The following is a 27,386-nucleotide window of genomic DNA, read 5'->3' on the forward strand; positions in this document are numbered from 1 at the left end:
AAAGCCGCTGCCGTAAAGCATGTCGCAAACCCACACGTAAAGCAGCGTCATGTCGCAAAACGGAGGTTTTTTCTTCTTATTTATCACTTATATAAACTGAATGTATGCAAAGTGACAACACTAATACATTCGTCGTAGCCTACGTTCTGAAATATTTACATGAATCATTGATACGATTATGATAGAAACGACAGAAACTATAGAGACGATAAAAGAAAATATATCACGATAGACACTTTTCTATCGTCCCCACGATATGTATCGTTATATTGCCCAGCACTAGTGGGAAAGAAAGATTCCCCATCCACACTGCTTTGGATATTTTTGTTTCTCTGTTTATATTTATCGCAGCAGAGAAGGTCGGTTTGTCAAGGACGAGGCCTTACTTAATACTTTCACTTTACTTAATATTTCAATAAATGTCCAGTTTAGATCAGATCCGTGCTTCCAACCCTCCCTTACGCCATGCTGCACCAACAAAATCATACGTTTATTTAACTCATATCTCTTAAAACTGATAATCAACTAAATTATCCTACAGTGTATTTCACAAAGTCGAATAACAAGATAAAAAGACATTAATTCTCGATACTGAATTTATGGTTTAGAGTGATATTTTGTGTAAAGGTCGCGCACAGAACGTGCCGTTTTAGCTGTTGGGTTTAAAGTAATTTCCCTGCTGTTTCTGAGTCTAATCTTATATTTGGTTGTAGTTTTATTGCGTGGCCACGCATCAATACAACCCTTATATTAATATCAGATAGCATCATCTGCCATAAAACTAATAAATGTGTGAGACTTCGGAGAACGTTTCTTATGGAAGTTATAGATAAGAACCCATAGAGAGTGGATCACTTATTAAAAATGGAAAAGAACCAGATAGGCCCAGTTCGGCTGAGCGGCAGAAAACGCCTTCGGGGAACTTAGTCAGAAAATGAGAGCTTTGTCTCAATTTTTTTTTTTCTTTTCTTTTCATAAATTGACCTTCTTTTCAGACTGAAGGTCGTGGAGCTACAGAGTCACATCTGTTGGTTCGTTCGGCTTTCTGGGCACAAACCAGCTCAACGTGGAAATACGCACGTCACAAACCTTATATGCTTCGTTTCAAATAAGAAATGCGACAACAAACTCAAGCTTATCGCTTGGCTTTGCAAAAATAAACTTTATTCCAGTAAGTAATTACTTGTTAATGGGAAATAACTTAATTTACTGTCAAAAAGTCCAAAACTAGCTGGCGTCTGCCTTTTCTTTGTCATTACATTAAACACGTCTTTACGTTTGAAGCCATCACACCAAGTCAGATACTTTAATGGCCTTTGTTTTTAGTGCATTTATGACCAATACTGTTAATTATTTTTTAAATAAAAGGAGCCGAGTTATAAATAGTGGAAATAGTACAATCGATTAACAGAAACATTAACATTTTGTGAGGCTACCTCAAGCAATTCAAGTCATCCTAATGGTTTTCTCTTTGCTATAATGTTGTTTTTAAAAAAAAAGAAAATTTAAAGTAGATGTGGGCAATGATTAAAGATTTTGAAGGATTAGAATGTGCGGTGCCACTTTCCAATAAGGGTCCCTTTGTGAATGGATTAATCATGCTTCGAAAATAGGCTGTTTATGAGTTTGTGAGCACTTTATAGTATTAACAATTATTTATAAAACACTGCTAATACACTGAAGCAGGCTCACTCTGTGGCAAGGTCAAGTGACGCGCTTTTATTAATTTCTTCATAATTACCTGCATGGAAACACGGTGACGTTTAGTAGATCCACTTTGTTGTTCGTTGGCGCATAAAGCTTTGAAACGTAAGCTGAGCAACTCGCAAAGGCGTCGGTGTGCGAAGTGTTATATAAAGGTTTGTTAATGCTCTGTAAAGTGTTTACACACTAACGAATAACCCGTTTATAAAGCCTTAATAAAGCCTTTAGGACGTGGTTCCAAAACGCGCAGATGATTTGTGCTATAGTATCGTTTAAAAGACAATAAAGTCTGTTAACTCGTTAAACGTCCATTGACACAAGTTTGCAAAATTGCATAGGCTAATTAAAATCTGCTTAAGGTATCTAAGGCAATGATTCCCAAAGCTGGGGTCGGGACCCCAGTGTGGCTCACTCAACACCAACAAGGGGTCCTTAGATAATCTCCAGACATCAACTTACAATAAAAAAATTTGTTTTTCTGCTGTGTTTGCACCATAATCGTTACAAAAACTTGAAAAACAAGTCCATAAACTGATTTAAAAATAGCATAATGTTTGGGAACCACTGATCTAAGGTATATTCTCTAGCATTAGAGTCTCTTTTATATAAAATAAATCTTGTAAATCAGAAATACTTTAAAAATAGAGATGGATTGTCCTCTTGGAGGTGTGAATTAAAGGTAATATTCGTGAATTAACGAGTACTTTTCTGCTGTTTTCTGTTCAGTGACGTAACATTCGGCTCCAGAGGTGCAGATATTAAATTACCTGTTTTACCTGCCTCAGTGCTGAGCCTGCAGAAGGCTGTTTGTTTCACCGGCAGACACCGTAAATCTCACCACTTGTTTCAAAACAGAGATGCTTCACAAACAAAAAAAGACTCAGGGATTGTCCTCTTGGAGATGTGATTTCTGATAAGTATTGCCAGCTGCTGTTTTCTTGTCGCTGAAATAAAAAAAAAAACCTAACAGCTAACCTTTTTTTTTTTTTTTTAGAAAACTCTTTAGTAGAAGCTCTCACTGAAAGAGGGGGGGCTCGAGAATATGACCTGGGGGATCCCCGCACGGCGTCGAACAAATCATTAAAACCAGTTTAAAACTACAGGAGTGGCATGCTGGAAAAAATTTAATGGTTTTGAAACTATGACTTTTAAAAAAAAACAGACGTACCTTAAAAACCGGAGACCTGCTCGAAAGGCCTAATTTGCGCGACACGTCCAATCCTGCAGCAGTTCAAGAACCGCCGGCGTGGATCACAGCGGTGTGCCGGCCGGCTCGCGGGCCCACTTGATATGCTGCCGGCACGGCGAAAAAGTTTGCAGCCTGCCCTTAAAAGTTGTGCTCGCTCCCTCATTACATGTTTAAAAATCACTCAGCTGTAAACAGATATGTTTTTGTTTTTTTTTGTTCACTGGTTCTTGACAGTCAAAAAAATACAAGCTGATGGCTTTAGTTTTTTTTTTTTTTTTTTCAGTAAAGACAGTGACAGGCAATTACAGAGGAAAGGAAAGAGCAAAATTACAGACTATCCGGCGCTGACGTTTGAAATGGTGCTTTCGTGGTTTCGGCCCGGAACAAAAAAAAAAAAAAGAAGAGAGAAGCATTGTAAAAAGGGATGTCGTACGAACCGTGCTGTCAGTTATCCATCAGTGACATGATTACACCTCTTCCCTCGAGAGCGACAGGCAGAGATAGTGAGGATGTAGTTGTGTATTTTTTTTTTTTTTTAAATGTCTCTCCTCAGCCAGGCGGCGTGGAACATGTCCTCAGCTGATACCACAGCAGAATTACAATATGGTCATGTGTCTGTCACAGTCAGAGACGCAGGAGCTGCTGGGTGTGTGTGGAGTTGACAAATCATCGGTCCGCGGAGCTCAGATGGTATCAGGATAGCGACAAGTGTGCTTTGGGGATCCTGGCGATAGACTCTTCAGCTTTCCCAAAACCCCTTTCTCACCTTCCTCCGTGGTGGCCAAGGTTTTCCTTGACAGCACTCAGAGATTGAGCTTATTAAATCAGTGATCTCTCTCATTTGGGGTGCTTGACGAGGCTTATCAAAATTCAGCACTTGTTGAATTATTTAAGGGAAGACAAGGACGCGAGGCAGAATGTCACGGAAGGTTAGGCTTTCTTTGATTTCTCCCTCCTTAGGCAAGCGCGGTTCACTAAAAGAATCTGGCCTTTCTTCAACTATTATTGATCTAGCTGGAGTGGTTCTGTTTGGCCCCCTCAATGCCTCTGAAGCGAGGCTGTTTGCCATCAAGTCTTTGTGGACATGCGCCATGGGATCTCCATTCACTGCACAATCCTCATTTTCAGCGCTTAATAAGTTTGGGCCTCCGCTTTTTTTTTTTTTGGACGCTTTCGCTGAAAGGCACGTTCGCATCCAGACACACACACACACACGTAAATGTGAGGTGGGTATAAGGTAACAAAACGGGGATATAGAGACTATTGCCAGGAGGAAGCTGATTTCCCTGGCGAGCTGCTATCTGAGCTGTCGTCACCCGTCTCCTCTCATGGATAGAGGCGCCTTAATCAGGAACATGAAAGTATCTCCTGTGGTGCTGCCTTCTGCCTCCATCACTCATCTGTCTACTGCTTGATTTACCTTTTGCAAAAGTATTAGCATATTTTGGTGCGTCTGCGTCCAGCTCTGCGTTTCAAAGGAAGAAACCCAGCGAACCGAGTTATTTTTTGGCCCGTAAGGCGGAAGCGCTATTCTATGATTTGTAAAAACACAGGTTTGGTGGACTGGAACCCTTTTGTCTTGAGAGGCGGCGGGATACTCCGGAGACGTTTCGAGATCAGTCTCGGGAAAAAATCCACCTGCCAAGCTCGGAGCTTTGCGCTTGAAGCTGTAGCAAGTTGACCAGTCGGAATCTGTCATGGCAGATGCTTTTAGCAGAAGTAAATCCTCCGCCGAGAGGAGAAGCAACACCAAGAGTTTTCCCGTGAGTTTGATTTAACCAACAGGCTCCAATCCATTAATCTGCCCGGTTAACGCGGATCGCTCATCGCCACCAAAACGTTTTCCACGCTTTCAGACGTCCAGATGGTTCTGAGCAGCAAACACTTGGTTCTGTCTTTGCTACACTCAACTAAGATGAATCCCTGTAAATTATTTCTGCTGCATTTTCTTGTGCATCCAATGAAGCACATGTAATTTCATTTTTTTGTTGTTTATGTCTTCCCATTCAAGTCCGGTGCAGTGAGCGGCCCTGTGTTCGTACGTCACTGGTTGCCATCATCTTATATTTCAGTTTTACAGTAACTGTGCTGTAATGCAGGTTATAGTATGGAAAATAGTACATCATATTGTCTTTTTACAGTATTTCTGTATATCTCATGAACCACTCAACAGATTTTATTGAAATTTTCAGGAAATAGTCATTGGATGAACCTCTACAATGGAGCCAATCCAATTTAAGATGGTTGCCCCAGAAAACACAGAAAGGGCCAAAATTCGGTCAGTTTTAGAGAAATCGTGCACAAACCAAGCATGGTAGTAGCTGCGAGTCCTTAACAGCGTATACACCAAAGTGCCTTAAAACTTTAGGCACCCTGTTTGTCTGTTAGCCAAATATCTCACGAACCACTGGAAGGACTTTCATGAACCTCACTGGATGTTCGTCCAAGACGGAGTGGATCCAGTTCAAGATGGCTGCCACAAAGATGGCTATAACTCAGGGTTTTTTTACGGATATTAGGCTAAAATTTAGCTGAGAGTCACTTCCAACACGTCCTCGGAGCGTGACGGTCATGTCTCAGGAGAAAAAAAACCTGGATGCTAAGTGCTAAACTGTACAGTCAAACTGAATATATCCCAACTAAATAAGTGATTACTAACATACTCATTAAGTTACTAACACCACCAGAAGACTATAAACTAAAAGGCGTTTTTTAATCCGTACAGGGTGAGACATGAAGCTGGTACAAACTTAATGCATATTAAACTCTTATCACTTCCTGTTTCCCCACCATCATGTAGATAACTGTCGGAAGTTGATGATTTTTTTTTTATTTTATTTTTTTTTGTACGCATTGTGTTAACATGTGTGCAAACATTTGTCACGGTGAAGTCAGTGTTCACCTCCTTGTGTCGTGAAGGATTACCTTATCTCAGCAAGCTGCAGCAGCAGCAGCAGCAGCAGCAGCTTTTCCGTCTGTAACTCAACGTGTGTGATTAGTTCTCATTCTGTAATAGTGTAATCTTCAGAGATAATGCCTTTCTCCTTAATGCGCACTCCTTTTTTTGTTCTTTCTTAAAGTTCTCCGAGCACGCTAAACGCAGCTTTATTTGAATATTCAGAAGAAGAAGAAGAAGAAGCGTGTTTGAATTTTAAATTCGAGAAGCCTTTTGTGCGAGAAGAACGATAACCTTTTCCATCACTGTCATGCTTGTAACCTCATTTAAACGTTTGTTGTTTTAGTAAATGTGAGACACATCCTTGCAGGTTGGGCTCCATTTTCTCCTGAGAGGTTTTCCTCTCAGCGCCGCAATACATCATACGAGGACCTGGTTGCCAGCTAGATTCAGAAAAAAACATTCACTTTTCTTTTTTTCTTCTCCCCCCCCTCTCAGCCATTATATTTCCCAGGCACTAAAGCGCACAGGTGGAGCACATAATCAAGATACTGACAGATTATTTTTGGCACCCTAAATACCTCCAAAAATGAAATATAGCAGGACGTCATCAAACTTGACACGTATGCAACAACATGTCCCTGTGTGTCTCGCGGAGAGGTGCTCATTAAGCGTCCCCTGTCTATATATTCACAACGTCTCCATTAGCCTCTTTTTTTTTTTTTTTTTTTTTTTTTCTCCCCTGCCCAGCTTGTGCAATCATTTCTGCCTGGATCAGAAACCTGCACGTTTCATTAGGTTTCCACCAGAGAGACAAAATAGCACGGGGTGGGATCGCTCCATCAGCGCGCCGAGTTCAAACCAACGATCTGCCGGGAGGGTCGCACCGGCGTACCAGACGCCAATTTACACCCCGTGCAAGGCAAACACGCTCGTTTTTATATTATTAATTATACGTTAAAGCTGCAAGCTGCACAGGACATTTCGTACCGCTGACACCGTGTTAGCTAGTAAATTAGCCGGGTTTTCTGCGTCGGCGGCGAGCCCTTGCTGGAGGCTGTTTATTTTACCGGTAACTCTTGTAGCCCGGTGCACGGCAGAGCCACCATAAAAGAGCGAGGGCTTGTGCTCTCCGTGGTGTTGAAATATTACCGGTATTAGCTGTTGTGCTATCTAAGCCATGGCTGTCGGTGTTTTGTTCCTGGAAGTTTTCCCAGACAAATTACTTTTTTACCACCTGGCACAGGCTCTCAGCTTTCTTTCTAAGAGCTTTTCGATGGTATTGAAAAGGTGACTTTTTAAAACCGAGAAAAAGGAAAACCAGCTCATGTCACTGTTTGTCATAGTTTACAGAAAAATATCCAATCCTAAGCAGAAGTGTGTGCTTCATATGCTGCCAGCATAGCTAAATGTTTGCAAACTGCACTTAAAAGTTGGTCATAGTGTCTCATTAAATGTTTAATAATCACTCAGCTGCAGATATAATTCTTTCCCTCTAGCGCTCATCTTGATGGATTTGATCCTTTTAGCCTAATGTTGCATAAATCCATGTAAAGAGAGCGAGAAGACAAGTGAATTTTTACACACAGACACGACAGATTTAATTAGATATGAAGGTAAAAAGAGCAACTTGTGCAAAATGTCGGATCTTTTATCCTGTTTTCCATTTCTGTGAGCTAGTTGTAAGAGCGTACGTGTGGCCTCTTTTAGTGCTCAAGTCATGGCTGACCATTTTCTTATGTCATAGGATAAACTACAATACAGCCAACCTCCATTTTTCCCCCTTGTTTGCTTGTTTTGTTAGTTTTAACCTCTTGGTACAAGCTGTCAGCCGACTGATGGGCTGGAGATCCCTGCACCTCCTTGAACAACTCATTAAAATCTGTGAAGAAACACAAAAACGATATGATGTCAGTGGTTTTGAAACCATGTGCTTTTTAAACCGAGGTGGACCTTGAAACCGAAAACTGGCTGATACCTAAAGGAACACAAAACACCCAATCCTGAAAACAATAATCCCAGATTATATTTTGTCTAATCCAGGCTAGATGCAAACAGTGCAGCTGTTAATCAATAAAACTTGATTAAATCCTACAGCTAATGAGGCTGTTAACGGGAAGTTCGGGAGTTTTTGAGACTTATTAATGCTTGACATTAAACCCTTTATACGGACGCCACGGCGTTGGAGGAAAATAAAGCTCCCTGGCGCCCCAGACAATGAGAGGAATCAGTGCGGGGAGTTTTTATGGTAAAGTTGACAAGCGACAGAGCTTATCTCTTGTGTTTGCTGAAAAAAAAAAAAAAAAAATCCTGCTAAATCTGTCAGCGGTTGAAATGTGGTGATGTTTTGTCTCGTCCCATGCTGTCACCAGTAAATGTCGCCAAGTCTCATTGGGATGCAGGGCCTGTATCCGTGTGGGTGAAGTCCCGCGGTAGTCGTTCGTGCTCCTCACACAGTTTTTACGGGGTGGGTTACTCTGCTTTGATGCTTGTAGAAGTTGCTCCTGCTTCACGGACACGGCTGTCAGGGCTGATTACAGACACCACCGCAGATTTACGCCACCTCACACCAGCATTAACCCCCTTGTTCCGCCGTTTGTCTTCATAGGTCCATCAAACAGTCTTAAAACCTACCAAAATAGTGACTTTTTGCTAAAAAAAAATACAAGAAAATCACCCGAAATGTGTTCGGATTTGGGTTTTTGGTCGCATTGACTTTTTTGCGGCTGTAAAAACTTTGTTTGATATTTAAAATAAACTCACTTTTCACTTGGCCAAACAATCATTTTGAATTTCCCAACCAATGTTTGGTACAAATGTCAACATTTCGTTCAGCTGAAGGATTCCTCGGCACCAAACACAACAGCATACCTTCTTCTGCGTACAAAAAAGTTACAAAAGGACAAAACCGCATTTATTAAATGTCATTCGTGAAATGAAAAAGGGGAAAACGTTGTGTGAAAGCAGTCTTGAATGTTAGAAACAGGTACCTGAATTAAATAAGAAGGCTATGAATGAAAAAAAGAATAAAATGTTAAGGAGGATGGCACAACTCAAGGTCCGTGTGGATTCAAGCAGATGCATTTTTAATGTTTACGAGCACATTTACCAGTGGTGGATTGGAAAGTTTGTTTTTTTTTGCCTCCACAAAAATCCTTTTGTTTTTTATTGACAGACATGAAACTCCAGTGGTACGCCTGGAGAGTGTCTATTTCAAGGCGAGCCATATTATTTGTCAACCCTAACAAAGCATTTACTTTTTGTCAACTAAACCGAATCACATACCAGGCGAAAAAAAAAAACCTGAATGTGAATTCTGAAACAAAAGTAATGGGGAAAAGTATTGATTCGGAGGAGAAAGAGGTAGCCTCTGCCTCCTAAATATAGTCCCAGCTTGTGGCTTTTGTATCCTGAACAAAGCGTAATGTGTTTATCGGCGAGATTTAGAGCTCCTAAAAACAGCGGCGACGTTTTCTCCCTGTCTCCAAGAAGTATTAATCTTGTCACGTCATCCGACTCTCTGCGGGGAGAGTAAATTAATTTTCTAAATGTCTAACTAGTCTTTTTAAGTTACAACAAGTGGCCGCGGGGCACTGAAGTCGTACCGGTTGCGTAAACGGCAGAAACGTCAGATACAAGGCAAACATTCCCCGTTTAAAATAAATCCGTCTGCTTCAATTTTTTTTTTTTTTTGTCATCCCTCTTGATGTTGGAGCTTTAAAGAGACGTTTTTTTTGCTGTTTAGTTCGAGTTGTTTGGCAGCTCATAACCATGAGTGACAAGCCCCCGGTGTCAAAAGGACGGCAAGAGATGCTGAAATCGCTGACGTTTAGGCGAGCCGTTTTTTGATTTATTTGGGTCTTTTCAGCTGAGCGATACATCACAGTGGCGCCTAAGTGTTTTATGAGCTCGTTTAAAATTCAGATTTGAAGCTGACACTTGACAGAGCCGGCTGAAATGTGTGCAAACTAAAGCGGGGAGAGTCGAAAAACAGGCAGCTGTGCATTTCCAAACCTGCCACCTCGGCCTGACATCACATTTAATTGAGCAAACACTCCCTCGGGGTCCCTGTTGTTGCCCTGTTCTAATGTGGACAATGGTAGCCATAGTAAAAGTATTTACTTTCATTCAAACGGGATTCAAATGAGGATCACGCACCCAGCGAATGAATTCACTCCCAACCATGCAGCACTCTGAGGGAACCTTTAACGCTCTGACAAGTTGGGAGTGGAGCTGTGGAAGCATATGCACAGCGAACGTGGACGAATTTTGGGCACAAAACACCCGAGCGTCTTCGTCCATTTCTCGTAAATACACAAACACGACTTGTCACAGATTCAGCAGATAGAGCCCGGCCGGCCACTGCCTCCTTTCCCGTGCGCCGAGCTGTTTGGGATTCCAGCTGTCAGATTTATTCTCCCGCACGCCCACCCTCGCATTTACCTAAGCCTGAACTCCGAGAGGTCTGAAATGTAAATTTGAGCGCCAGGGAAGTGAGCAACGCCTCATTTTCAGTCGGGACGTGGCAGCCTCCTCTTCCCTGCAGCCCTCTGGCTCCAACTCCTCATCGCAGCCTGTTGAGACAGTTCTGCTGGCACCTTCCTCCCATTCCCCCCCCCACCCCCACCCCCCGCTCCACCACTCTGTATCCATGGCGATTTGAGAGCAAAAAAAAAATAAAATAAAAAATCGGGTGGAGGTGGAACTGTAAAATGTTTGAGAATCCTGCAGGTTCTGCTTCTTTCTGCGTACGCCTAAAGAGTTTTGTTGGAAGGGATGTGCATCTTTTGGGGGACGTTCGTAGAACATTGATTCCATTTTTTTTTTTTTATTCTTTTAAGTTCTGATGTACTGATGCCAGTTTTGTCCACTTCTGAATTCATTGTTCCAAATAAAAATGACTGCATATAAGGTTTGTTTGTTTTTAATTTGTGTTGAATTGAAAATTTGATGGCTCATTTCTGCAAAACAGGTTATAGAGTTTTTTTTATTTTTGTGCCCAATACTAAGACAAGCGAAGGTCTTGAAAAGTGTAGGATTTGGTTTTAATATTTTCCAGGAGTGTGTAGAGACACTCTTGATTCTATATTTTTTCTCCCCTGCCGTCTTTTCTAAAATATTAGGTTCAGAGTTTTAAAACTTGCTCGGAGAAGCAAAACATTTCTCACATTTTTTTTTTGTACATAAATAAAGAACATATAGCGAAGTTCGCTTTTGGCTCATTTACCACACCTTCGGGATACGGTCTTGGCCTTCAGTATCTTTGTTTTTGAGTTTCTGATTGAAAACCCTCAGACATTCATGACCCATGTTGACAAAGTGAGTTATTATTATTTTATCAGAAAAGCTTCAAAATGATAAGCAGCACGGTGAAATTTGGCACCAAGCTAGTTCTGTCTCTTAGAGCAACGCTGTGAAAACTCGATTTTTATCAATCTCATATGTATTTAAAAAGGGGGAATCCCCGAGCTTCACAGTGACGCCAAACATTTACACGCTAGGTTAAAACGACTCCATTGTTGTTTTGGTTTCTGGGGCACAACGTGACAGTCGGTACAGAATGGATTGCTCAGTCACTGTTACCGGAAAGGATCTGGAGCACAAAAACTCACTTAAAACCTTTAAAAAATCCACAGTTTTTCTCACGAAACCTTGTTTGTGTGGTGGAAGGAGGTCCAAATGCAGCAAAATGTCTGTTTGCAAAAATATCTGGAGTAGTATAATTGATTTTATTGTAAGTGTTTGCATGTCAGATGACGCCTTGATAATCGAAATGATAGAGTTATTGAATCTTTGTCCACACTTGTCCCCCTTTTGCAATTTACAGGCCCCACAAAACAAAGACGAACTTCAAATTGTCACTTGTTTATCCGGCACTCGGTGCGCTAAACACACACCTTGCAGATATCACTGTTTGCTAGCTTTGAGCCTTCTTTGCCGCTGCCGGCGGAGCTGTGTTGTAATGGTGCGTTCACAGACTGAGATAAGGACGTTTGGGTGTCAGATCCGTCCGTCTTTGGTGAAACTCATCGAGCAGCAAATTGGCGGATTCTTGTCACCTGCCGAGCAGTCGGCACATCCGTACAAATAAAAAAGATACTGACGAAAGTCAAGGGCTTGATTCAAAAAGGAGTTTATTCAGTCACCGAATTAAAAGATGATTTTGTAAAACTTGAGCCTTCACAGTCCCTTTTTTTTCCTTTCTTTTTATAAACTGTTGGCATTTGTTCTATATGGCCTCGTTTATTCCTGACCTCTCTTGCTCCGCTGACTTTTCCCCCATCCGTTTTCCCATCAGATATATCGGTCTTGCTGACCTTAGCACCTCTGCCTCCCTATCTTCCCTATATGTTCTGCTTCTTCGCGTAGAATGGCAGGACCTCTCTGTGCATGTTCTGCATCAGGAGCCCGCAGACCAGATAAAAGAAAAACCAAAACAACTATAAAATCGTCTTCATCCTAATAAGAGCAGCGGCCGGGGTTGAAGCTGGACTAGAATTGTTTGTTTTTCCTAAAGACCCTGAACATCTCTGTTGTTTTTTTGTTTTCACAGTCGCAGCTTTGGAGACCGTGATTGGCCTGTACGGAGAAACGGTGGCGATTCCTTGCAATTACGGAGCCAAAAAAGCAGAAGACATCAACATGATTAAATGGAAATTTGTAAGTCACAGTCCGTGTGACAGCCACTCATGGTGTCTGAACCACGCCCACAATGAGTGCATGGGCATTAGAGCGTGCATCAGTTTCGACAGATAAATAACCCTTCCTTTTTTCCCCCCCAGGACAAAGGCGACGGCCAGCCTGGAGACCTGCTGGTCAAGCAGAAAGACCAGAACGTCTCACTCCTCACCACAGATAATTACCAGGGCCGGGTCAGCATGGCTGCCAACTTCACCCTGCTGCTTTCTGAAGCCAAACTGGCTGACAGTCGAACTTTCACCTGCATGTTGGTGACCATGACGGACATCCAAGAATTCCCAGTGAATGTTCTGATCAACAGTGAGTACAAGTGTTCATGTGGAGCTCATACGCACGGCTTGAATTGCATCGATGTTTAAAGATACTTTTTAAAGAAACTGTTAGAGTAAGTTGACAAATTTTCAACTGAACTAGTGTTTGGGATTAGTTATGGCATCAATAAAAACACATAAAAAGACAAAGTGACAGCCTTTAATACACTTCCCAACATGTTTATTTCACTCAAACAGTGCTATATATATTATAGCTTAATAAATATCAGCCATCAACATAGATAATAGTGGACAAAGTGACTCCATTAACTTCTACTTTTCTAAATGGAAGTTAAAATGTTCGTTATTTTAGTTGCTGCCCTGTTCTAGTTTTTGGAGCCAGTAGAGATCTAATACAGCAGTAAGGTAGAAACTACAAGAATGAGCAAAAATCAGCACCTGATAAAAGGATTTGAAGTGTATTTTTACGCTTTATTTAGTAAAAAATGTCCCATATGTTTACATGGAGGGGCGGGGCTTAAAGTGCTGCTGCTGCCAACCTTCAGCTTCAGCTTCCTGGTTCTGGCCCCGTGTCTGGGTGTAGTATATACGGCGGTGGTGTCAGTAGAATAACGGATTGTTTTTGTTGTTTTTCTGAGATGTGAGAAGCGGTCCTGGTAAGGAGATTCTGAACACAGAACCTCGAAACGCGTCTGAGGGAAGGCGGTGCTTCTCGATGAGTGCTAACATTAGCCGACAATTTATTAGTTTTTAGTTTTTTCCGTTTTCTTCTTTCTTTAAATGAGCACGTAAACAGGAAATAAAGGATCGGTGGTGAATATAGTCTGTTTACTAAAAGCCCTGCTGCTGAAAAACACCCTTTTAGATGGAACAGAAGTTGCCTTTTCTAACTCTGCTAGCTGCTAACTTTGCTAGCTGCTAACTCTGCTAGCTGCTAACTCTGCTAGCTGCTAACTTTGCTAGCTCCTAACTCTGTTAGCTGCTAACTCTGCTAGCTCCTAACTCTGCTAGCTGCTAACTCTGCTAGCTGCTAACTCTGCTAGCTGCTAACTTTGCTAGCTCCTAACTCTGCTAGCTGCTAACTCTGCTAGCTGCTAACTCTGCTAGCTGCTAACTCTGCTAGCTGTCCAACCTGTGACCATAATTTGCACATTGTTATCCGTTTCAAACTGCTACAACGGCAGAAACAGATTCAGAATCACGTTGAGTTTTATTTTGATGTCGGGGGGGACAAAAACACCCTGCAGCAAAAAGCATTGTGTCGACAGCAACCAACTTCATGCACTACCGCCACCTAAAGATAGCCTGTTTCTACCTGTGGGGGGTAAAAAAGCAAGTAATTTATCTAAACGCTAGTGGCAGAAACTATTCAAAGTCTTAAACTTTAATGACTGTTCGAATACGTAACGACCCTAACACGCACCGTCTGATCTGACTTGCCTCATTAGTAGTCATAATACAATGTAATGCAAAGAAATCTGTAAAACAAAAACCTACAAATGCTTTAAAAAGCATTTCAGAGTCTTCTGTGGGTCAGAATAACTCCATTTGTCATGTATTCAAAGCTTTGTAAGTTTGTAGACTTTTACAGGCTTCAGAAGCTTTTAACATTGAAGGAAACTTAAAAAAATAAAAAATAAAAAATAAACCTCACAATATGGCCTCTTTAAAGTGCCACTGTGACTGACAGGAGCATCAGCCCTGCCTCTGCTACCACCTCTCTCATTAACACCCTTTTGTATTTTGCAGAGTTGCCTGCAGGCGTGGAGATATCTGACAAAGCAAAGGAGCTGGAATTTGGCAAACTCACCAAGGTGGACTTTTTTTTTTTTCATGATAAATTTTGCTTATACTCACATTATTTTAGGCAGCAACTCACCGAGGGAAATCCCTGACTTGTGCTAAGGTATCTTGAGACCTATAACAGAGACCATGAATGTTACTACAGTAATGAGTTCTTTGAAGTGATTCTCATAAATTAGTAAAGCGCAGAATCCCCCCCCCTCCCTCCTCCCTACAGCAATTAGAATACTCAGAGGATTGGACGGGATTTAGAAATGCTTCAGGCATTTCATGGTCGGCTGCGTGGAAAAGTCTTTACTCCTCAGATGCTGCGGAGGCACTAAAAAAGCTAATTTGCTCATATGTTAGGTCATTTGAAAATAAAAAAATAAATTAATGAAATGCAAATTTTTCCCTGCAGTTTTATGACTATATTTCTCTCGCCTTTTTTTTGTTTGTTTGTTTGTTTGTGTCTGTTTTGTGTCGCAGCTGGGAACATGTGTTGCGCGAGATGCTAATCCAGCTGCGAACATCACATGGCTGAGGAACAATAAACCTCTGGTGGCCGACGGGAAAGGTGCGCCTTCTCCATCCCGCTGCATGTCTTCTAAGGATGACAGGCTTTGATAAATATTACATACGCAGATGCCCGCGTAGCTTCGGTGTGCAGTGTTTTTTTTGTTTTTTTTTCCTTGTTAGTGTTTTCAGACTGCTCCTTGTTTGTTTTGTGTCCAGGGATTTCCATCAGAAACTCTGTGGCTGTGGACGCCGTTACGGGCCTGTCCACCACGTCGTCCACGCTGGAGTACTCCGCAGAGAAGGTGGACTCGGTTGCCCAGTTCGCCTGCAGAGCCGACCACCCTCTGGGTAACGGCCTCGTGTCCTCCCCAGTGACTTTCACCATCACCTGTAAGTCACCGAACTCACTTTGTGTTGTCTGCAGATGAAATTAAGTGACACTGAACCTCAGAATCATACGCTGCCGGTGCCAAAACGCAGATCGAGCTTCCTGTTAAAGCTTGTTCAGAGACTGCAACCGTATGTGTTGGAAAGTTGAGCCATTGGTCGAACAGGAAGTTGTCGTCCTGCCGAAAACAGCTGCTTCTTTTTCACTCTTTGCAAACCTCAAACAGCAGAGCTCCGGTGACGCTGCATCTGCGACGTTGCTTTTGTTCCGTTAGTGCTCCCTCGCTCGCTGCGTCTTCGTATTTACAGTTTACGTTTGAGGTTCTTAGAGAACAGGTTTCTTCTTCTCAGCTAAAGATGTTGCTCACTTGGCACCCTTATCTCCCGACTGTCTATCAACTTGATGTGTCTTTTGAGGGATTTGAGTTTTCTGGCAGAAAACGTTTCATATTTTTGTACATTTTTATGAAGATGAAGATGTTTCGCCTCTCATCTGAAAGGCTTCTTCAGCTCTGATTATGGGTTCCTTCACACACAACCAGAACTGAAACGATACAGAAAACATCTCCTAATCCAGCTGCCTTCCCTTAACTCCTCTGAAGCCTCGATAAAGTTTTTTATTTTTTATTTTATTTTTTAAAAAAGCGTGCATTTCTTCCTTGTCCTTTCACAACTTTGCAAACGGCAGATTCACAGCTGGGCGATACTTCCAGATTCCAGGAGCTGGTCAGAGGGGAAACGTCTCTGAGGAAAAACGATGGCCATGTCCAGAATCTCCACCAGGGGTGGGCAACCCTGGTCCTCGAGGGCCACCATCCTGCAGGTTTTACTTGTTTCTCTGCTCCAGCACACCTGATCTGAATCAATGGGTGATTAACAGGCTTCTGCAGAACATGAAGAGGTGATTTAATCACTGAATCAGGTGTGTTGGAGCAGAGAAACAAGGAAAACCTGCAGAATGGTGGCCCTCGAGGACCAGGATTGGAGACCCCTGATCTACACCAATCAGCCCATTCTGTCTTAATGGATCCAATGAAACCAAATCATGCATCAGGATCCACACGAGCCTCTTTGGACTTAAAAGTTTTGGGGACTCCTTGATGGTAATTATGCACAATGGACCTCCCCCAAGAGATACTTACCCTCAAGGAGAGTCTGGCTCACCAGATGTCTAGTTTCTGGTAAAAAAAAGCATCTGGCATCCTTTTCTCCTCCTGTTTGTTATCGTTTCCAAAATCTCGCTCCCTGTTGGAAACAGCGATCTCAAAATTGCAACCTACATGCAGGAATTGCCAAAATATGATTCGGATTAAACAATCAGGCAGAGAACTCGATCAGCGACTTCATTTAGAACATTATTCCTATGAAGCATCTCTGAAGACAAGCGTTTTGTTTCCTTTTCTGGTTAGTCACAGCTGTGTTGACCAATCCTAATAATCTCCTGCTGCTATGACGACCCTGTGTCAAAAGTGTCTGTTAGCAAAATATCCCATAAGCCAATGGATGCATTTTTATGAAACTTTCAGAAAGTAATCCTTGGATTGGATTTTCAAGTCGGCCCAATTCAAGATGGCCACCAAATTAATCAGCCCTACTAAACGCCAAAATGGCTACAAGTACAAGTTTTACAGGTATTTAGAGAATATTTGGTGTGGTAGTAGCTGAGAGTCATCCCTAACGCAAACTCCGAGCACCAACAAGTCACACAACAGCAGCTGGCGATATGCTTTCCTTTAATGCTTATTTTATTGCTTACTTACATGGAAACAGTGGAAAAAGATGGCGGCAAGTTCCACCATTTGGACACGTCATCAGGTCTTTTCCTTTGTTAGTTTTTCTTCTTCTTCTAATATTACCTGCGTTCAGATAACGACAAGTGCACGCACCAGGAGGCTCTTGTCTCAGATGGGAGTTGTCCGGAAGCGCGGCACATTCCGCTCCGCCGCCCGTAAGTGTGGTCGTTAAATTGCAGCTGATGGTCCGATTCAGAAACATCTCGTCTGTTTATTCGCTTGCCGGCCGAGCTGTTTCAGCAGCGGCTCCTGACCCGTCAGAGGATCAACAAACACGCTCCGCAGCTGCCGTAATGTGTTCGCTTTACTTTGTTTACTCTCGTTTTCACTCTGATTCTTTCGCCTCCAGTCGAAACAGGCTGCGGTAACGACACATCTGAAGGTTAAACTTTGAAGAATAGTGGGTTTTCTGTCGGGTCGTAGAGGGATTTTCGCTGCATTAGATATTGAAGTTACCCGCTCTGTGTGGGCCGACGTAGAACTCATCAGCGCTGAAACCGTTTCTTGGGAGAAATTCTCGTATCGGTTTGCCTCAGATAGAGCAGAATTGATTGGTCGAGTGCCTTCGATTATGACAGGGATTCAGCTGCATTTTGTTATTTTTTTTGGGTTGTAACCAACGCAGAGTATACAAAAACTGAGTGAGGGAACACGCTCTCAAACTTTACATCCTTTTTTTTGTCTTCTCAGACTCCACGGAGAACATCAGCCTGCAGGTCGTTCCTCAGAATCCTGTAGATGGAGATGATTTGACTCTGAAGTGTGTTGCAGACGGGAACCCCGCTCCTACTAGCTTCAACTTTGACCTGAAGGTGCCTTAAAATCTCACAATCAGAAATCCCTTCTCTTCAGTGTATACTTACTGCCAACCAGCCGAGCTAACCCACTGCTGTTGAACTGGGTTTCTCCTGCAGGGAAACGTGGTGAAAGTGGAAAACAAAGACTTTTACACCATCTCAAATATCTCACGTAACTCCAGCGGCGTGTACAAATGCTCTCTAATTGACGACCCCTCGATGGAAGCGTCCAGGAACGTCACAGTCAACTGTAAGGAACTTTTTTCTTTTTTTTTTTTTTTTCCTTTTTTCCGCTTCTTGAAAAATGACTGCAATTTAGCCGCGGCGCCTGCAGCATTGTCAGTGTAATTTCCCTCCCTGCCCGCAGACTTCTTTGCCACAATGACAGCGAGAAGTGTCTGCTGGAGAGAAGAAAGTTCTAATATCTCTCTTTGCCAGACCGTCCTCTTCTGATTTGAGGAGAAAAGCGTTGCGTGTCAACCGTGCCGCTCCTAATAAGCTGCGAGCCGAGTGCAAAGCCGTGCGCTTTAACAACAGAAATGTTTCAGCCCCTTATCAAACCTCTGAACCACCTTTTCAACATCCTCTCCTCCTCTCAGACCTAGACATCAATTTAAACCCATCTGGGAAGATCGTGAAGCGTGCCGGCGAGGCCTTGGATATAACTCTTCAGATTGATTCTTCCGCAAAATCAAAGGTCCACTGGACAAAGGTAAAAGCAATCTTATATAGAGCAAAGCTCAGATCAATGGAGAAATGTTTGTGCTCGTCGTTGAAAATGAGGTTATTCTGTTCATTTGATGCAGGACAATGTTAAGCGGGACAATGAGCCCAAGTTCACCAAGCTTACCTACTCAGACTCCGGTTTGTATGAATGCGAGGTGACGATGGAGAACTTCAAGCGAAAAGCGTCTTTTGAGCTGGTTGTCGAAGGTGAGGGCTTAAAGGGCATTCTTTGTCGCTCCAAGTTGAATGAGGAGATTTTTTTATTTCACTTCTGCGTTAATAGCAAGTATTAAAGCTGCAGCCGGCAGCTAGTTAATTGGACTTAAGGCTGGAGAAAAGAAGCAAAAATGACTGAAAACAAACTGGAAAGCTCACAAATTAGATAAACTGTTTATTCAGATAAGTAAACGATAAATAAAAGAACGAGAAAATGAGCATTTTCTGCAGAAATGCTGTGTGAAAGCTGAGTGCTGAAACTGAGTCGTTTAAGGTAAAAAGCAGAACTCGTGCTAAAAGCGAAGTGAAACATTAACCAGAGGTCAAAAATAGCAAAATGCTATTTTTGTTTGTCCAGTTAGCAGACAAATGTAGTTATAGTTCTAAATTGAATGTGCAAAAAAATGACTTTGTTTTCCCGCATTTTCTAAAGTAACATTCAGAGCCTGACAGTTTCATATTAGCTTAAAATAAAACCCTATCAGTACCTTATTTAATTCACTATTAGACACAGTATATCTTGTTTAATTCACTAATAGATAAGATAGAGATAAAAAGATGAAATATAGTTCATCATCCCAATCGGAAATTTGTGTTAGGCCACAGAATCAGGTTAATCAGTTCACCAGCAGACATGGTAACTCTTGCAGAGGGTTGTTTAATTCACCGGTAGATATGATAAAGATAAATGCAAAAATATGATTTAATAGCGTAAACAGACAGTACCCTGCAGTAGATTGTTTATTTCATCGTTAAATCTTGTAGCTTGTTGCAAACATTTGCTTCAGATCGGTGTTATCTTAAAAACTGTAATAATTGGTGCATTTCCGGTCGTGAAGCCATAAGGGTTTCTGTTTTTATTTATTTATTTTTTCTACGGGTAACATTTTTAAACAGAAGACTTTATCTTTTAGAGGGGAAAAGTTCAGGGAAAATCTCCTCTTTCAGCCACGATACAGCTGACTGACAGCTTGCAGCGACTGTGGGGGGGGGGTTCTGATCTGAACTACATCGTGCCGGAGAAAACCTCAGAGTCACAGACGTCTTTAAAAAAAAAAAAGGGGAACAGCGTGACGTAAACGTTTAGTTGAAATTGTGACTTTTTTTTTAAAACTGTGGCGCACCTTGAAGCCGGCCAAGTTCAGAAGCGTCTGAAGAGTTTTTGTGTGCCGTTGTAGGCGCTCCCATCATCAAAAACCTGAAGGAGACGAGCGAGGGCGGTCATCAGAAAATCCTCACCTGTGTGGCCGAAGGTTCCCCAAAACCAGCTGTTTCCTGGAGCATCAACGGCACTCTGGTACGCATGCACACACACACACACACACACACACGCACACACTTAAAGTTCACCCCTTTTATCAGGATTACGTGAAACTCACTCCGGCATAATTGTTGCAATTTCTCAGGGTCATATCCATCAATTTTACAGAAGTGCACATACATTTATTCATAGTGGTTAAAGATTTCCCGTCGGTGCTCAAACAGTTCTTCACGTTCTGTCGGGCCGGAGAACATTATGAAAGGAAATGAACTGGATTAGGAGTAATGTATACATCAATATCATAAGTGATTTCCTAAATGGTATTAATTCTCTCCTCTTTTCTGTTTAAAGGATGAAACCCAGGCAGGCAGGGTTAGCTCACAGACTTCATAAGGGTGTAATATTTCCGACACACTCCATTTGTTGGACTTTAAAAATAGAAAGATGCCTGCAACACGATTCAGTCTGATGTAGCTGTAAATGTAAAATGTCAGCGCCGGTGGAGGGGGTTTGTTTTGGTTGAGTGCTTGATGTGCATTGCCACGGCACAGTTTGAAGTTGGCGTCCAAAGACATGAGTGATTACACCTGTGATTACGGCGTGACAGCAGGTGGGATTTAATGCTGCAGGAAACACTCGCTGAGCAGCTGTTTGTGACAACAGCACAATGAGACGATTCTTATCGTCGCTTTAATGCGCCGCTTTAATGCGCCGCTGTGCAGCGTCGAGGGGCGAGCTATTTAGAGACATGCAAAAAATCCTTCGTTGCAGCATATTCCGGTTCGGATAAAAACATTTTGTTAACTTAGAAGTGGCGACCGATGGGGCCTCTTTCATTACGTTCTTCGTGTTGCGCTGTCATGTCTCTACAGTGGCCTTGAGGAAACTTTTATGTGTTTTTAATCTGAATTAAAGTTGTTATCCCGACTCATACCCTTAGACAGACCACTTGGTTTGTTGTCCAAAATGTCAAAGAGATAAAATATTCCACTGCAACTTGGAATACGGCTTTAAGAAGTTTATACATCATCAGTTGTTGTTGGTTTTAAGCCCATATATGCTGTCTGAAGCTATTTATTAAACTTGCAGCTCACTTTGCATAAAACAGTGTTTTTTATGTTTGTTAATGAAGAATATTGATATTACTAAATACATTTTTCTCTCTCTGTCCACACATTCACACATCCACATTAATGATATAACAAAATACAATATATAAACATTTGGCTGCAACAGGGTCAGGATAAATGGAGACAGACCCAGAAAAAAAAAAAAAAACAAAACTGTAAAACAGCTCCGTATTTGTCAGATTCTTGGGAAGAAAGTGACGGATTGGCATGTGCAAAATATGCTGCTACATCAGAAATAATCCATATTGTAAGCAGGGGGGTCTGGATCTCCTGTCCACACGGAAACACCAGAAACAGAGTTCCTAAAGATCTCCACCTCTGGAAAGTTTTTCTTACCAAAGGCAGCAAAAAAATATTGTTTTTTTTATTTAAAGAAGCCTCTGATTTATTCTGTTTGGAGGAATAGATTGGAATACACTAAACTAGACATTGCAGTGTGTGTTGGGACAAGAAATATACCTGACAGAGACATAAAGCACGACACTATTTTTGCTCTTTTTCTTTGCTTTTTGAGGGAAATTGATAATAATACCAAACATGATGCATTAATACCTGTCAGGTGAGTTACAGTAGTTTTGAAAAAAATGTTTTTCCTTGTCCGAATACTTGGAATTTGTGAGTTGCTCGCAAGCGCAGCTCGTACCCATCTGTCACAAAAAGGAAGGTATAAAATCCAGGAGCAGGGCTAAGAGGTAAAAGGAAAGGGGTGAAATGGGATCAGGGCTCAGCGACCAGCACTTTTTCTCGTTCTGCGAGGTTTTATTTACTTTTGAAGTTTTCCCGCTTCATCGCCGGACGTTGCGTAATCCCGCTAAGTGTTTCTCAGACGCAGACATGACCGTGTTTGAGAAAGTGGCTTCAATTAGTGTAGGCAATTATAAGAAAACTGTTTAATTGAATCTTAACAAGGAAGCTGCAGGGACTGAACAGCGTTGCAAAGATTTAAACTCCCTTTTACTTTGATGAGGGTAAAGTTACAATTTTTACACTCTTTGACATTTAGTTTGAGTTTGTGTCGCCTGTTCTTTCGCCTGAATTAACCATTTAGGAACCTGTAAGGTGTTTAAAGCTTCTTTAGCCTGATGTTATTTACTTTTTGTCAGACAGCAGTGGTTCATATCCAAACCCCCAAAAGCAAAAATATAATGTCAAATATCCCATGAGCCACTGGATGGAATCATCTCATGTATATCTATGACTGAGTAACTTTTAGAGTCATCTCAATTCAAAATGGCTGCTTCAGCTAACAAAAGAAAGGTTATAATAGTCGTTTTTTTACAGATATTGGGCTAAAATCTGAGAGTCATCAACAACACAAACCCCGAGCCTTTGTTTCAAACCTCGGCGTGCAGGGCGGCGGGTGATGTGCATTCCTTCACCCGGGTGACGTCGGTCTGCGATCTGCCTGTTTTCACGGGTTCTTATCTTTCGGCGCAGTGTTTAAGACGTGAGCGCTAACAGGTCGCATCCCGCTCGCTCCTCGCCCGATCGCCTCGTGTCGTAGAAAAAGTTTCACGTCAGTCAACACCAACGACGGCGTGGAGCCATCCTTGTTCCTCTCAGCCGCTAAAGTCTCATTACCTTGTTGGTGTGAATCAATACCGGTTGTCATGGCGATTCATTCTGACAGTGGTCAGATGGTAACATGTTAGTCTCACAGTAAATCCCACCAGCCTCCCAGCTGGTAGAGACAAAGACCCGTGTCTGCTCAGGCCTGCGAGATCGTAGGTTTTTCTTTTCCAGCCAACAAGGGGCTAATCAGCAGAGAGCCGGAGTCTGTAAAGAGTTTTTTCTTTGCCTTGCACTGCGGAGGGAGTGAAAACCCCCTTCTCGTTTCATGCCTGGAAGTTGGTGCGTGTTGTCTTCCCGAGCCGTAACGTGCCCCAACTCATCTGGTCCAAACACTTCCAGGCAGGTTATTCCCAGCGTTTCAAAGGAGAGCCGTACTTTCTCCCACCTCCCCCCGGGGCTTCAGGCTCGGTATTTTCCACCTGAATACTATAAATAAATATATTGTTTTTCCCCCCCTTTGTTCTCGCGGTCCACCTGCGCGCGCGCTGAATGGCGAGCCGCTCAAAGGAGCAGTGTTGGTTACTCATCGAGCGGGGATTCTTTTCACGAGGACGAAATAAAAGAAAGAAACTCACAACCCGAGGCTCCCTGCAGTCATTTATCAGCTGTAAATGCGGTGTCACTTATGGAGCGTATTCTCTTAAGTTAAAGTAATGCGTCGCTTTGAGCGTAAACAGTGAGGGGAAAAAAAAATAAATGGCGATGTAGGACTTGCGCCGGGGCTCATTAGTCGCTTCGCCAGAACGGCTCCATCCTCTCGAGTTTGGGGAGGATGTGAAAAAGGGGTGTTGGCAGTTTGTCTTTGTGTCTGGGGTTTTCCTCTGCGATTCACAAGTCTACATCCCGGAGGCGCAGGCTTTTTCCTTTGTCATGGAGCGGGCTCAGCCTCCTATCTGTCCAACAGTGCCCCCTGGTGGCGCAAACCTCTTTTTCATTCACTTCGGTTTATTTATGGGCAAGCAGCATGAAAGTCATCTCAGGGCCCCGTACGAAACAAACAAACAAGTCCGCATCACAAATCCAGTCACAGTCAGTTAAATTCCTGTTATAAAACCAGACATTCACATACAGAATGTTCTAAATCACTAAAATGTAAAAAAAAATAAATCTAAGGAAGCCAGCAGATTGTGTCGAATCTTCACATCATGACAGTTTCCCTCCCGAGCAGCACGTCGGCGACAGTGGGAGGGAAGGACTCCATTTTTAACAAGAAACCTCCAGCAGAACCAGAACCAGAACCAGGCTCGGGATGGGTCTGAGAGGACAGGAAGGAGACGCAGACAGACACAGAATGACCGGTCCAGGTGTAGAAAACCGCAGTTTAATGTTAGCAGTAAGCAGAGCGCTGTCAGTTTGTCCTCCTGCAGCAGAACTAAAGGAGAGCTCAGGAAACCCAAACCAACCCTAACTGTAGGATTTATCAGAAAGGAAAGTCTTAAAAGTAGACAGGGTGTCAGCCTGAAGGACAGAAACTGGGAGTTTGTTCATCAGAGAGGAGCCTGAGAACTGAAACCGCTGCCTCCTGTTTTCGAAACTCTAGGAACCACAAATAAACCTGCAGTCTGATCGAAGAGCACTGTTAGTAAAATATGGAACAATTAGATCTGTAATAAATGATGGATGGTCGTTGAAAGCCTTGTTTGTTAGAAACAAGACTTTAAAATCTATTCCAAATGTTAACCTCTGAACTCTGTTCTTCGTTTCTCTTCTCCAGCTCAATGAGACTTCCTTTTCCAACAACAAGATCGAGCACAAGATCGCGGTGGTGCCCTCCGCAAACCTCACCGTGTCCTGCACGGTGTCCAACGAGTTCGGCATCGACACCAAAGTCATAAACGTGTCCTCCCGTAAGTAAAAACAAAAAGGGAAAGCATGATCCTACTAAGCTCCTTTCCCAAAAATCTGTCTTTCTCTAAATGTTTCCCATTTTTATGCACTAACTCCTCCTGTCTGCATGTCGACCTAACATTACGTTGGACTTATTTAATCGAGTGACTAACCCTGATGTGTAATTTTCCGTGTTCGGTGTTAGTTTGAAGCCTGACTTGAACACCGTTGAGTCAAATAACCAGTTTATTCTGTCCTGTAGAGCATAAAGGTTAGTTGAAGTCCCAGTAGATCTTGGTAAAGTTGAGTGAAGTAGATGCTGTTATTTGTTTCCGTTGTCCCGATGAAGTCGCCCTTCCCCGTTTCCATGAAAATGACCGCTGCATGCACTTTGCGCTCATTCGTCATCGGCGTCTGAATGTGTGCCGCGCCGATTTGATTCTGTCCATTTTTTATATGTCCATTTTTAATTTTCTGTCATTTCTGTTTGGGGAGAGCTTTCCACACCTCTTTTCCCACTCCGCTCAGTTCAAATGTGTGTGTGTGTGTGTGTGTGTGTGTGTGTGTGTTGGGATGCTGGATTTTATCTGCTCCCTATTTGCATGCCAAACTAGAGTAGAAGTAGAGTAGTTTTTGTCCGACGAAAGCTTTTTCTCCCACCCCCTCCCCTCCTGTTTGGTTGGATCGTTAATTTGATTTTATATCTGATTTCAGTATTTGAGGAGGTGAGAATGGATAAACAAGGTAAGCCGTTGTTTGTGAGACACTTTGGGAAAAAAGGGGGAAGAGGAAGATCTATGGCGGTGGGGGCGGGGTGTCCGCGGGGTTTTTTCCACTCGACCTTTAACCTCACCTTGGACTGTACCACTGGGTGGGTCTGTGTTTAGGCAGTGGGTGTCTTTTAATCGAAGCATATAGGGGGAACGGAGCTGCCAGCATCCTGACGAGATGTCAACTGTGTCCGTCGCTCCCATTGGCCGATGAGACCAAACTGGGCTCCTGTCAAGAATTCATAACCATGCGCGGTGCAGATGTGTCCATTCATCATTGCATTTAAAGCGCTTTAGCATTCGTGTGATTCTCTGCACGCATCTAGGATTTAGGTTTTTTTTTTATTTTGGCCCAGAAACGCACCTCGGGTCGCTGATATGCGTTTGGCTCTTGTTGCAGACACGGCGGAGGACGGCAGCCAAACCCAGCTGGTGGTTGGAGTCGTCGTCGGCCTCCTCATCGCAGCCGTGGTCATAGCCCTGGTGTACTGGCTCTACATGAAGAAATCCAAGTAAGGGTTGCTCTTTAAATGTTCCAAAAACACTGTTCTGTGGGGTTCTGGAGTTTATAGAGTCACTTTCATGGGCGGGTGGGTGGATGGATTCTCACATGTGAGCCTTTCAGAAGAAACCAACAGACGCTCTGAGTCTTTTTCAGTTGGGGTGACAATTGTTAAATTGTCTATTTCCCCCATTTTAATATCTTTTAATATCTGACAGTCATCGCCCAACCCTATTTTGAACATTTTGGAATGATCTCGTGTGACAAGATCTCTCAAAATAGTCAGAAAGTCGTCACGGGTGCCTCAGCACGTCTGAACGTTGTTGATCTGGATTCTGACACTCTCCTACCACAGAAACTGAATGTCCAGGTGGAAAATAACACTCACATGATAAATAAGAGTTACTGAAAAAAACTCCTCCACATCCAAAGTTATGCTCACGGCCTAAAATGTGACCGGCGCTGCAAAATGACTCAAAATGAGAGATTTTTTAATGCTCCACCTGAAAAGCTTCTGAATGATTTGTTTAAATGTGGCGATTCATCACCTGGCAACAAGCTGGGTTTGTCTACGAGAGCGCCGGCTTGAAAACTTGATTTTTATTGGCCTGGAGTGACGTCATCAGGAATTCCGGGGATTTCCCGACGCGACGCCGGCTGGCAGAGAAAATTTTTTAAAGGAATTTCAAAAGATTAGAATTAAAAGGATTCGTTTCGAACACGTACCGGTTAGAAACCTTTGATTTAAAGGTAGATTAGGAAACTATATCCTCTTTTAGTGACTGGGATCACTAGATGGCGTCTTTATGGACGTGTCTTTATGTCCGCACGGGTCAGAGATACAATTCTATGACAAACTGTGATCCTCTACTGTTGGCTCTAATTCACGCCAACAGTTTGTTTTTCTAAGCTTTTTTTAGGATTTGATCAGGCCAGATTTCAGTAAAACTTTAACCCCTCACAGGCAGGGAAGCTGGAAGACTGGTGAGAAGGAGAACGGGTCCTCGGAGGAGGAGAAGAAGCTGGAGGAGAACAGTCAGAAGGCGGAGGTGTAAAGAAAGCCGTTGTCGAAACGGTGAGAGAAAGGTGATCCCCTGCCGCGTGCTCGTACCCCCGGAGTTGTTTTAAAAAGAAATAAAATAAAAAATAACTCGTCTTTTTGTTTTTTGCTTTTGTCGTTCCAGCGAAAACACCGAACTTTTGCACATTTCTCTTCACCTCTGTCCTGGAGAAAAATAAGAGCGTGTACATTGGGGATGAAGACGGCTTGAATTTGGTTTCAGGGAGACTTTTACACACACACAAAGAAAAAAAAAAAGAAAAAAAAAAAGCATATCCAGAAAA

General features: G+C 42.6%; 1 protein-coding gene across 3 annotated transcripts in view; it reads left to right on the top strand.

Moving 5' to 3' along the window:
- alcama (activated leukocyte cell adhesion molecule a) overlaps nt 1-27,381 on the top strand; it is a 52,505-nt gene extending 25,124 nt beyond the window's left edge. Inside the window, exons 2-16 of one of the 3 annotated variants that reach the window (XM_017437220.3) lie at nt 12,343-12,449; nt 12,572-12,788; nt 14,510-14,574; nt 15,032-15,119; nt 15,278-15,451; nt 17,932-18,053; nt 18,156-18,288; nt 18,638-18,750; nt 18,845-18,971; nt 20,159-20,277; nt 24,658-24,790; nt 25,485-25,514; nt 25,941-26,052; nt 27,007-27,128; nt 27,227-27,381. In XM_017437220.3, the coding sequence (XP_017292709.1) occupies nt 12,343-12,449; nt 12,572-12,788; nt 14,510-14,574; nt 15,032-15,119; nt 15,278-15,451; nt 17,932-18,053; nt 18,156-18,288; nt 18,638-18,750; nt 18,845-18,971; nt 20,159-20,277; nt 24,658-24,790; nt 25,485-25,514; nt 25,941-26,052; nt 27,007-27,097 (1,631 nt within the window). In that variant the 3' untranslated portion in view covers nt 27,098-27,128; nt 27,227-27,381. The remainder of the gene's footprint in view (nt 1-12,342; nt 12,450-12,571; nt 12,789-14,509; nt 14,575-15,031; nt 15,120-15,277; nt 15,452-17,931; nt 18,054-18,155; nt 18,289-18,637; nt 18,751-18,844; nt 18,972-20,158; nt 20,278-24,657; nt 24,791-25,484; nt 25,515-25,940; nt 26,053-27,006; nt 27,129-27,226) is intronic. The other 2 variants (XM_025010841.2, XM_017437221.3) reach the window with 2 other exon arrangements.
- Nucleotides 27,382-27,386: the final 5 nt, after the last annotated feature.

This window comes from Kryptolebias marmoratus, linkage group LG2 (genome assembly GCF_001649575.2).
Source record: "Kryptolebias marmoratus isolate JLee-2015 linkage group LG2, ASM164957v2, whole genome shotgun sequence".
NCBI classification, from domain to species: Eukaryota; Metazoa; Chordata; class Actinopteri; order Cyprinodontiformes; family Rivulidae; genus Kryptolebias; species Kryptolebias marmoratus.